General features: G+C 51.3%; 1 protein-coding gene across 1 annotated transcript; it reads right to left on the bottom strand.

Moving 5' to 3' along the window:
- Positions 1 to 8,359: 8,359 nt before the first annotated feature.
- LOC132482925 (phosphoethanolamine/phosphocholine phosphatase-like) lies at positions 8,360 to 12,556 on the bottom strand. The gene is given in 5 exon segments (XM_060088178.1): positions 8,360 to 8,876; positions 10,627 to 10,765; positions 11,521 to 12,214; positions 12,217 to 12,331; positions 12,525 to 12,556. Coding segments are annotated over 5 exon segments (1,497 nt in total).
- Positions 12,557 to 12,959: the final 403 nt, after the last annotated feature.

Raw genomic sequence — 12,959 nt, 5'->3', positions numbered from 1 at the left:
TAACCAACCCCTTCCCTAATCCAATGTGTACACTAACACTAACCCATACCCTAACACTTACCCTAACACTAACATATTTTCCTACCTTCACCTTTACAATAAACCTTACCTGTTTGTTACCCTTAACCGTAACACTTACCGTTGCAACCCAAAAGTTTAGGGCTGCTCTGTTTCCAAGAACCTCGACTTCAGTACACCTTAAAAACCCCATGAAAGACAAAAGTGGATAAAGAAGTTGTGGTACTTACGTCTGATGGGATAACCCTCAACCATGGAATCAATGTCATAAAGCCAGTAGCAACATAATGACTGGATTTAGATACGATGATTCAAAGTAAAATAAGTAACACAGAAAAAGAAACGTATCAGAAGATATCACTTATGAAGGGAATGTAAACATGGCTACAAATGAACTGAATTAGAAAACAGAACAGAGTCTCACATTTACAAAAAAAACAAACACTTATGCCTACTTAAGGGGAAAGGAGAGGTGAATTGATGCATAAAACCAGAGTTTGATATTAGCACAGGTACCATTCCATAAACCAAGTGTGTAATAGGCAAGACCTACTCCTTGCTCACGGAACTGGACTCAACATCCCCTATTCCCTGCAGAGGAATATATCTGACTAGAAATAATCTTAATACCCATGTATTGATATGTCTGTGTAAGGTAATAAAGCGTATATACAGTGACATAAACACGGCAGTGAAAATCAGCTCAAACCAATTATAAAAATAAATTTCAAAAACAAAACACAGAAACAGCGAAAATCTTACACAATTCCTTCAGGGTCTCTGATGCAACCTGGAATGAATACATCTACACACACAGCTGGATGAGACATAAGCCTGGACACTTGGGACTGAGAGGATTGGTATGGTTGGGTGAGCAAACGCAGACGATTTAAAGCAATAATGCATGCAACCCTTTCCATGTGTCCCAACTCTCTAGGTTCAAGGGAATGTTATTTCAGCTAAAACATGCATGGGAAACACAGAGAACGGGACAACGTGTGATCTGGACAGGTTTCTAAAACGCTCCTCCTTTTTCTTCTCCTTGTGCTCGGGTTAGGCATTCCAGCCACTTTACTATCAATCTCCACTCTTGGAGAGTGAGCGCCTTTAACCTCCTGTTTCACAAAGTTTACAATTTGTGCAGAGGATGAAAGAGAAGATGGGGAAACAATGAGAGACTTCCTGTAAGCATTTGAACGGGCACATATCACTTTAATTTCCTGTCACGCAGAAGAGTTAACCAAAGGCTCAGCCTGCCGCCCCACAACTAGGATAGGGCCTGAAGCAATCCTGCAGGTTTGCGGACATCTCACAAAAAAAGCGAGTTGGTAAGTGGAGCTCAGGTGCACAGGAATTCACAAACCTGCAGTATTATAATGGACAACTATCGTCCAAAAATATGTTGAGGGAAGACAACCAGGAGGATTTGAAATTGAGGCAGGATTCGAGGAAATATATTTCAAGAGTTAGATTGGAAAAAACTTTTAAGCACAGAAAATGCGGCACAATTTTGACAATGATGCACTTGGCCAAAAAGTGCTTATGCATATTTTCCTAAATATATTCAAGAAAACACGCATACTCCCCTTCTGGCCAACCAAGCAAGTGGGAAATGAAAATCCACAGTACAAAGAAGTCTCATTTCCCACCAGTCAAACAGACTATCGAAGAAAACTGTAAAAACTACAAAGGCAGCACAGCCGTGTGGAACAGAGAGCCTTGTTACACTAATGCGAGGGATGTAAATTGCCCAGCGCCACTCTGGAGAAGTCCATGGTGTTAGCTAAAACATCTAGAAACAGAGCTACAGAGCATAGGGTACTTCCACTCATGGGCGTATACCATGAGAAAATTGAAAATCAACAAGAATCAGCAACACCAAAGTTTAGGGCTGCACTGTTTACAAGAAAATCGACTTCGCTACACCTTAAATATCCCAGGAAAGACAAAAGTTGATAAAAAAGTTGTGGTAGTTATGTACGATGGGATATCCCTCAGCCATGGACTCAATGTCATAAAGCCAGTAGAAGCATAATGACTGGATTTAGGTACGATGACTCTAAGTGAAATAAGTAACACAGAAATAGAAACTTATCATAAGATATCACTTATGAAGGGAATGTAAACATGGCTACACATGAACTGAATTAGAAAACACAAAGGATTCTCACATTTAGAAAAAAAATCTTATGCCTGCTTCAGGGCAAAGGAGAGGTGAGGTGGTGAATAAAACCAGAGTTTGATATTAGCACAGGTTCCATTCCATAAACTAAATGTGTAATAGACAAGACCTACTCCTTGCTCAGTGAACTGGACTCAACATCCCCTATTCCATGCAGAGGAATATATCTGAATAGTAAGAATCTTAATACCTATGTATTGATATGTCTCCGTAAGGGAATCAAGCATGTAGAGAGTGGCATAAATATGGCAGTGAAAATCACCTCAACCTCACTATAAAAATAAATTTCAAAAACAAAACACACTAACGGCGAACTTCTTACACAATTCATTCAGGGGCTCTGATGCAACCTGGATTGACCACATCTACACCCACAGATGCATGAGACATAAGGCTGGACACTTGGGGCTGAGAGGATTGGTGAGGTTGTGTGAGCAAATGCAGGCCATTTAAAGCAATAATGCATGCAACCCATTCCATGTGTCCCAACTCTCTGTGTTCAGTGGAACCTTATTACAGCTAAAACATGTATGGGAAACCCAGAGGCTGGGAAAACGTGTGATCTGGACAACTTTCTAAAACGCTCCTCCTTTTTCCTCTCCTTGTGCTCGTGTTCCCATTCCAGTCACTTTACTATTAATCTCCCCTCTTGGAGAGTCAGCGCATTTAACCTCCTGTTTCACACAGTATGCAATTTGTGTGGAGGATGAAAGGGAAGGGGGGGAACCAACGAGACATTTGCTGTAAGCAGTGGGACGAACACATGTCACTCTAATTTCCCGTCACGAAGAAGAGTTAACCAAAGGCTCAGCGTGCCGCCCCAGAAACAGAATAGGGTCTGAAGTAATACTGCGGGTTTGCGGCCAGCTCACAAAGAAGCGAAATGATAAGTGGAGCCCAGATGCTCAGGATTTCACAAACCTGCGGAGTTATAATGGACAACTACCTTCCAAAAATCGATTGAGGGAAGGCAACGAGGAGGACTTGAAATCGAGGCAGGATGGCAGGAAACATATATCAGGAGGTAGATTGGAATCGCCTTTTAAGGAAAGGCAATACTGCACAACTTCGACAATGATGCACTTGGCCAAAAATGGCGTATGCATTATATCCTCAATATATTCAGGAATACATACATTTGCCATTTTTGGCCAATCAAGCAGGTGGGCAATGCAAATCCGCACTAAAAAAAGTCTCATTTCCAACCGGTCAAACAGAACATCCAAAAAAATTGTAAAAACTAGGAACGCAGCACAGCCGTGTGGAAAAGGGAGCCTTGTTACGATGATGGGATGGATGTAAATTGCCAAGAGCCACTCTGGACAAGTCCATGGTGTTTCTTAAAACAACTGAAAACTGAGCTACAGAGCCTAGGGTACTTCTACTAATGGGCGTATACATTGGGAAAACTGAATATCAAAAAGAAACAGCCACCCAAAAGTTTACGGCTCCACTTTTTACACGAAAACCGACTTCGGTACAACTTAAATATCCCAAGAAAGAAAAAAGTGGATAAAGAAGTTGTGGTACTTACGTACTATGGGAAATCCCTCAGGCATGGAATCAATGTCATAAAGCCAGTAGCAACATAATGACTGGATTAAGTTACAATGATTCCAAGGGAAATAAGTAAAACAGATAAAGAAACTTATCATAAAATATCACTTACGAAGGGAATGTAAACATGGCTACACATGAGCTGAATTAGAAAACAGAACAGTCTCACATTTAGAAAAAAAAAAAACTCTTATGCCTGCTTAAGGGGAAAGGTGAGGTGGGTTGATGCATAAAACCAGAGTTTGATATTAGCACAGGTACCGTTCCATAAAACAAACCTGTAATAGACAAGACCTACTCCTTGCTCAGTGAACTGGACTCAACATCCCCTATTCCCTGCAGATTAATATATCTGACTAGTAAGAATCTTAATACCTATGTATTGATATGTCTCCGTAAGGGAATCAAGGGTGTACAGAGTGGCATAAACATGGCAGTGAAAATCAGCTCAACCCCATTATAAAAATAAATTTCAAACACAAAAACAGCGAAATCCTTACAGAATTCGTTAAGGGGCTCTGATGCAATCTGGACTGACCAAATCTACACCCACAGCTGGATGAGACATAAGGCTGGACACTTGGGGCTAAGAGGATTGGTGAGGTTGTGTGAGCAAATGCAGACGATTGAAAGCAATGATGCATGCAACCCGTACCCTAACCCCTAACCCTAACCCGTACCCTAACCCATACCCTAACCCTAACCTGTACCCTAACCCTAACGCCTAACCCCTAAACCCTAACCCCAACTCGCTCTCCTCCTTCTAAACCCTGTCCCACGTGCGGGCTAACGGGCCACTGGAAGAGCGACTGCCCTACAACTGGCCCTCTCTCAGCATCTCCACGCGGGGGGCGGGCCGACCCAACGGCATTACCACTCGAACTGCTGGGATTGGCTGACGACTGACGGCGCCCGGACTCGAAGACCCCCATCACCCTCACCGAGCCCAGGGTAACGCTACAGGTAGCGGGCAAGTCCATCTCATTTCTGGTGCACACGGGGGCTGCCTATTCGGTCCTGCCTACTTATTCCGAGCCAGTTTCTCCTTCCCAGATCTCGGTCATGGGTATTGATGGCAAACCATCCTTCCCACTCCAGACCGGTCCACTCCCATGTCATATAGAAGGACTCCCTTTTACTCATTCCTTCTTAGTCATACCATCCTGCCCAGTACCCTTGCTACACCGAGATGTCCTTTTCCACTTAGGGGCCTCCCTCCAGCTGGTTAGACTTGACCCTAACGTCCCCTCCTTCCAACTCCTGCTTCCTCTTCTTGGCCTACCTCTAGAACCCTCCCCCTCCTATCCCCCTCTTCCAGTCACACTGAACCCAATCAATCCCCAAGTCTGGGATACTTCTAAGCCCATAATAGCAACACACCATTCCACCGTCCTCATCCACCTAAAGGACCCCTCCAAATTTCCATCAAGGCCCCAATTTCCCATCTCTGAGACTCACCTTAGGGGCCTACGACCTATTATCACCAGACTCCTAAACCAGGGACTCCTTATCCCCACTGACTCTCCCTGCAACACCCCCATCCTGCCTGTCCGCAAGGCCTCTGGGGATTATCGCCTGGTCCAGGACCTCCGACTAATCAATGAGGCCATAATTCCTCTCCAACCAGTAGTACCAAACCCATACACCTTGCTCTCCCATATCCCCCCATCCACAACCCACTTTACAGTTCTGGATCTCAAAGATGCCTTTTTCACTATCCCCCTACATCCCGACTCCTATTTCCTCTTCGCCTTTACCTGGACGGATCCGGATACTCATACTTCCAGTCAGCTCACCTGGACAGTTCTTCCCCAGGGCTTCCACGACAGTCCTCACCTCTTCGGTCAGGCGTTGGCACGGGACCTCACTTACTGCTCCCTTACCCACAGCACACTCCTTCAATATGTAGATGTCCTGCTCCCTTGTAGCCCATCTCTCAGCCTCTCAAGACAACATACTGCAGATCTCCTCAATCACCTTGGCTCTCGTGGTTATTGGGTCTCCCCAACCAAGGCTCACTTATCTGTATCTTCTGTAACCTACCTGGGGCTCCATCTTACTCCCACCACAAAAGGTCTAACAGCCGATCGCACCCGGATTATCCGTGAACTCCAGCCTCCGGAAACAGCGGAACAAATTCTCTCCTTTTTGGGCCTTATAGGATTTTTCCGACACTGGATCCCTAACTTTGCTCTCCTCGCTAAACCCTTATATCTAGCCACTAAAGAAACCCCTCAAGGACCCCTCACCTCTCCTTCCGCTGTTAGACAGGCCTTTCTCACCCTCCCTAACGCTCTGATATCTTCTCCTCCCCTTTCTCTGCCCAACCCGAACCGACCTTTTCACCTTTTTGTGGATGTACGGGCCGGAATAGCCACTGGACTCCTTGCCCAGCCTGTAGGGCCTTACTACCGCCCCGTGGCTTACCTCTCCAAACAGCTACACCCAACCATTCAGGGATGGCAACCATGCCTTCGGGCCCTAGCAGCAGCAGCCGAACTGACCAAACAAACACTACAGATACTCCACCACACAGGAATAGGTAACATCTCCGACTGCTTTCTATGTGCTTCGCTTGGCCGGCCACCCTTGGCTGCTGTCCCACTCGACCAGCCCTTCAATTCTACTTCCTACACATCCCAAAACCCACCTTTTTCACCGTTAAAAGTCCCCATTTTCCTTGATTCAAAAAAGTCTCACCATCTGCTACGGCAGCCGACCAAATCTAGCTGATACTGGGTTTCTTTGCAACACATCCCTCATGGTAAACACATCAATTGAAGCACCACCAGACATGTTTTTGTGGTACAATGGTTCCCTCACAAAAGAGATCAATTCTTACTCCCCCTTCCCATGTATCCCCGTTACTCTCATCCCACAACTCACACTGTATAGCCAAGCCGAATTTTCCTCGCTAATCACGCCGCCCTTTACCCGACAAAAAAGAGCTATCTTTCTTCCTCTGGTCGCAGGCATCTCTATCGCCTCCTCCCTGGTCGCTGCAGGCCTCGGGGGACGGGGGGGAGCTCTAACACATAGTGTTTCAACATCCCGCAACTTAGAACATAAACTCTAGCTAGCCATTGAAGGCTCCGCCGCCTCCATCTCCTCTCTCCAGTGCCAAATCACCTGCATAGCCCGAGTCGCTCTCCAGAATCGATGAGCCCTGGATCTCCTGACGACCGACAAAGGAGGTACCTGCCTCTTCCTACAGGAGGAATGCTGCTGTAAACGCCCTCCATCACTTAAGAGAAGAACTCCAACGCAAACACCAACAGTCCGCCTCCCCCAACTCCCGATTGGAGGCGATCCACCCTCTATACCTGGCTAACACCAACCCGAGGCCCCTTAATTCTCATCTGTATCTTGCTCATGTTTGCCCCGTTTTCTTAGGTTCCTTCGCCGGCGCATGGAGGAAGTCTCTCGGGTGGCCACAAACCAAATGTTCCTCGGACCTTACACCTTGCTTCCTACAGAAACCCCCACTGGTCTCCCCTAAGCCTCGGACCTCTGGTCGCCTGACTCCCCTTTCGACTCCCCCATTCAGCATGAAGTAGCCAGAGATCGGAACGCCGCCCCATTACACAAAAGATGTCGGAATGTAAGGCCAACTGGCCCGAGGCAGGGGAACGCAATCAGATTCACAGGTTGCATCAGACCGAAACTCTCCGGACCACCCAGGTCCAGAAACTGACCTGGAGACATTCCGGACCACCCAGTTCCAGGAACTGACCTGGGGGCTTTCCACCCGGCCCAGCCTTCCCGCCTTTCGAGAGACGGGACTAGCGGTCCCAAGACTGATGTAATAACCGGCAACAGATACTGCCACGACACCAGAAGAGACCACCAGATAAGGAATTCCCTGCGCCCTCCCAGATTCACCACACCCATTTCCCTTCTTCCCCTATAAAATCTTGCCCAGCCCTCGCCCGGGGGCAACTTCTCTGGCCCCTTTCTCTCGGACCAGTGAACCTCGCCCGGGAGCGCCCCCTAATAAAGCTCACTTGAAGCTTTCCTCTGTTTCGCGATGCCGTTTGTTAAGATCCGACCTTACACTTACACATCAAGTATGGCTATGAGCTGAATTTCTGCAAAACAAGACTATCCCGTGCAAAGAACAACCCAGTAGAGCTTTGTATCCCATCAGCTACAGGAAGAGAATGGCTGCCGGCTACTGAAAGCCAGCAGCATTTACTACTTAACTCCCATGGCCTCTGCAGTGGTACGTCTGAGTTTTCTGTTTCTGCCCCTGTACCAAACAGCTGTGGTGTAATACGTCGTTCCTTCCTCCACCCACCCCCACCAACCCCTGTCCCCTTACCTGCGGTCTGCAGACCTCCGCTACGCGCTCGGATGCCGCTGGGGTGCCAAGGACCCACGGGACGGGTCGTTCCCAGCCGCTGGGCGCTGGCTCCCTAGACTCCCTACGCTCCGCGCTCGGATGCCGCTGGGGTGCCTGGGACCCACGGGACGGGTCATTCCCAGCCGCCGGGCGCTGGCTCTCTAGAGCGCCGCCGGCTCGCGTGGCACCGACGGCGAGGAGCCCCAAGTACGCCCCGCGCCAGGTGCGCTCTGGCCGGGACGCCCACTTCCGGGACACTCTCATCCGTGAGAGGCGCGCAGACGGCCGCCGCGCTCAGGTGAGCCGCAGCCAATGCCGAGCAAGACCCGCCCCGGCGGCGCCGCATTCGCGCGGCGCAGCATGATATCGGCGCTCCAGGAACGGGCGCCGGAACGCCCACTTCCGGGACACGCCCCTCCGCGAGAGGCGTGCAGACCGCCGCCGCGCTCAGGTGACCCGCAGCCAATGCCGAGCAAGACCCGCCCCGCCGGCGCCGCGTCCGCAAGGCGCAGCAAGATCTCGGCGCTCCAGGCACGGGCGCCGGAACGCCCACTTCCGGGACACTCTCCTCCGGAGGAAGCGCGCAGAACGCCGCCACGCTCAGGTGAGCCGCAGCTAATGCCGAGCAAGACCCGCCCCGCCGGCGCCGCGTCCGCGCGGCGCAGCAAGATCTCGGCGCTCCAGGCACGGGCGCCGGGGGGCGAGCGTCTCCTCTCCTGAGAGGCAGCTAGCGATGCCCCGGGGCGCGGGCCCCTGCGGCGCGGAGACCGCTCCAGCCTGAACTCACCGACACCAATGCCGCCAGGAGGAGCGCTTGGCGGGACTCGGCAAACAACCCAATGTTTTAAATGGAAAAAGGACTTCAAAAGACCCTTCTCCAGATAAGATACAACTGGTCAGCAAGCACATGAAGAGATGTTAATCGTCATTAGTCGTGATGAAATGCATGTTAACACCACAACGCCGACCCCTCCACACACTAAAACGCCTACAATCAAGAAAGCTAAAAATAACAAATGTTGGCAAAAATTTAGAGAAACCGATACACAATTTTCCATAGGGAAAATGAATAAGTTCTGGAGGTGGATGCTGAGAATATTTGTACAACAACGTGAATGTTGTTAATGCCATAGAACTGTATGCTCAAAATGATTTAAATGGTAAATGTTATGTTATGTGGGGGGGGTTAACATAATTTAGCCCCTGCTTTATACCAGACCCCAGAGTCAAAGCTTCTCGTCCATTTTCTCACTTTTACTTAACGTCCTACGATCTTCACACTCCCATTTAACAGATGAAGCTGAGCCTGAGAGGTTAAACTAAGTGACTTGCCCAAGGCTCACTCGGCCAAGTCTACACTGTTCAATGTTGCTGTGTTTACTGAGCACCTACCAGAGCACCTACTGAGCAATACCTCCAAGACCAGGATGAACGGGGGCTGAAAGCAGATTACAAAACATGGGTAGATCCTGGGGCCCTGCTCTCAAACACTGAAGTTTCTTGGAGTGGAGGGGATGGCCTTTGTCACCCTTGTGGAGTCTTTTATTCCACCCCACCACACCCCTACAGAGGAGGGAAGCAGCTGGCCTGATAATATTGGCTCAGCTGGGGAGGAGTCCTGAGACTTTGAAGAAGGCATCTCCTGCCCCACTCCCCACATTGCCCCCTAGAGTCCAGTATGTGGGCACAAGCATCCCTATTGCGGGGCAGGAGGCACATCTCATGGCACCCCTCTCCTCCCGCCCTGCAGTAATGACACTGTACCCATACACCCGCCAGAAGGACAATGAACTTTCCTTCTCTGAGGGCACCATTATCTGCATCACCCGCCGCTACTCCAATGGCTGGTGTGAGGGCATCGGCTCAGAGGGGTCTGGATTCTTGCCCGGGAACTATGTGCAGCCCAGCTGCCGACAGCCTGGGATCTCTGGGATGCTGACCCAAGCACCGCCTTGAGTGAGCCTCTTGAGTCCCACACCAAAGCCTGCTCCAGTCAAGACTGGACCAGACCAGCATGCCTCCTGGGCTGTGAGCTGTGTCTGTTCCTTCCCCCCATTTCAGTGGGAAGGGGTCTTGGTAAAGACAGGAGTACCCAGAGGCCTGCTGGAGACAGGAAAGAACTGGAAGCCAAGAAGTTTGGTGACCTTACCCACAGGGGACCCTTACGCCATGCAAGACAGGGTCTCCAGCTGCAAGTGCCAACTTTGAATAAAATTCTGATGACCTCCTGATGATTGCCCTGCAGGGCTAGCGGGCCGAGGAACTGAAAGGCAACCCACCTGTAAGGCTCCCGCTCATTGAGCCTCCTCTGCCTGCCCTAAGCAGCAGCATCTCCCATCTCCTCGTTGCTCACTGAGCCCTCCACACTAGACCCCTGTGCCCCTCTGCGCAGGTGGGCCGCACCCTGCTCTTTTGCCTGTTGCCTGCTTTGTTATGGATTCAGTCTTGGTTCCCCAGGCTGGGAACTTCTCCAAGAGTGGGGACCAGCTCCCTCACTTAGGTGGGGCTCTCTGAGAGCAGAGCTCACCTCGCCCTCATCCCCCAGACGGCAGCGTGAGACACCTCGCTCACCTCCCTCCCTTCACCTTCTTCACAGCTCTGAAACTCCAGAAAAGGGAGGTGGGCCTTGGGTTTCCACTGGCTCTGCTTTACAGCATCATGGCTCTCTGTTCCATACGGGAGGAGGGGGACTCAAAAGGGCCCAGTCAGTGGGGCGACTTTGGTTAAGTCCCTGGTTTCTTGCTGCATAGACGACGCTGGGGTGCAAGGAGACATCTTCGGGCTCTGTGAGTTCCCTGGCTGGCCAGACCCGAGCCCCGGAACAGTGTGCTACCTCTTTCCACCAACAGGAGGTGACTGTTCCCTCGAGCTTTTTATCCTGTGGGGATGCTGACAGAGTGGCGGGGGGCGGGGGTGAGGCAAGGAGTGTAGTGTACAGTCACAGTAGGTAAAGCAAGATCTAGGCCTGGGACCGTTGGCAGGGACCACCTCTCTCTGTGGGGAGTCCAGTGTGGGGGAGATGGGGGGGAACATTTCAGGGCCTAGGTCCTCTGGACAGAAGACTGGAGGAGGGAGGCCACGCAGCCCAAGGCAACAGTTAACCGCAACGTGGCGGGACATGTTCCTTCTCGACCCTGACAGGGAACCCCGTCCTCCCAACTGAGAGGACAAGGTTTGTGGAAACACTGCTGCCTGCTCAGATATGCGTGCCACGCTGCTGCGGCCAGACTCCAGAATTCGCTTGCAGTGGAACTGGGGGAGGCAGCTGACCTCGGTTAACTGCACAGATGGGGACAGCTCCCAACTCCCTCCGCCAGTCCCCAAATGGACCAACCTCGGATTCCGGGAAATCCCGGAGGGAGATACCGAAACGAAAGGGAAAGGGAATAATAAAACTAGCTTTCTCTTTCCCGAGCCCCACCGCTCCACCCCCTCCCCGCCCGGGTGGCCCCTGCAGGCCACGTCCTCAGCACCTGATGCAGGTGTAGGCGCACTTCGGCGGAGGTTTCCCAGGGCACCACCCTGGTGCGGAAGGAGCTGGGCTCGGCCTTCTGCGCCTCCTGCATAAAGCGGTGCATGGGGTAGTGGCGGCGCGGGAAGGCCACGTCGCCGCCTGCCAGCAGCCCCATAGGGCAGAAGTCGTTGGCGCCGTCGCTCACGTAGAAAAGGTGCTCGAAGGGCAAGAGGTCGTGGGCCCGCTCACGCAGGTAGTCGCTGAGCACCTTGTGCTGGCACATGTTGGCAGGGCAGCGAGCACAGCTGTGCGCGTGGAAGGGCCGCAGCGCCAGCAGCCCCCAAGGGTCGGGCCCCGACGGGTTGCTGAAGATGCGGCAGGACAGGCCGTGGTGGCCGGCGGTGCGCAGCGCACTCTCCACGCCAAAGGTGTTGGCGTCTGAGATGAGAATAACCTCAAAGCAGGCGCCCTGCTTGGCCACAAACTGCAGCAGCTCACCCGTGCCGGGCGACAGGTGGATGGCCTCGTAGATGGCGCACAAGTTCCGCGGCCGCACGCCCTGCTCGCCCAGGTACTGGAAGACGTGCTGCATGTACTCGTTGTAGAAGCCCTCGCGCTAGGTGGCACGCAGGCTCTCAGGCAGCCGCTGGCCGGCCGCGGCATGCGCACGAGGGAGTCGTCGCTGTTTTCATCCACGATAGTCTCGTCCAAGTCGAAGGTCAGGAGGAAACGTGGCGCACCGGGCGCAGCCATCCCACTGTCCTTTACCAGCTTTGTCCTGAGCGACCAAATCCTTTTGTGGTCACCAAAAAGAGTCCCTCAGAGGAAAGGGGGACAGGACCTCTGAGCTTCTCCTGCAGGGTGAGGAGCGGCGGCTGCGGAGGTCTTTCCCGGCTGAGTCTGGAGTGTCAAGAGTGGGGAGAGGGCCTAGCTGAGGTATTTGGGCACAGGATGGAGCGAGGGGTGCTTACCGGAATTGGAGGGGACGCTGTGTCTTATCCATTCCCGGATTTCCGGGCTCCGGCTCTCAGGAGTCCTTCCAGTCCAGAGGATTCATGAATGGTGTGCATCTGGGCTGTTCCCTCCACTTCCCCCCATCCCCATGTTATGTATTTTTAACCACAATAAAAAAAATGAATGAAACACTGATAATACATGTTACAACACGGATAAACATTGAAAACATTCTAAGTCAAAGAAGTCATACTGAAAAGGCCACTCATATCACAACCGTCTTGTGTGCTTTAAATCCATAGCAGTTTTGAAAATGAGGGGATGGGACTTTCCTAGTGGTCCAGTGGTTAAGATTCTGAGCTCCCAATGTAAGGGGCACAGCTTCGATCCTTGGTCAGGGAACTAAAATCCCGCCTGCACAGTATGGCCAAAAAATAAACGTCAATGGCCTG

The sequence above is a fragment of the Mesoplodon densirostris genome, unplaced genomic scaffold, assembly GCF_025265405.1.
Source record: "Mesoplodon densirostris isolate mMesDen1 unplaced genomic scaffold, mMesDen1 primary haplotype scaffold_46, whole genome shotgun sequence".
Taxonomy (NCBI): Eukaryota; Metazoa; Chordata; class Mammalia; order Artiodactyla; family Ziphiidae; genus Mesoplodon; species Mesoplodon densirostris.
The sequence above is the reverse complement of the archived record's forward strand: the minus strand, read 5'-3'. Positions and strand labels throughout refer to the sequence as shown.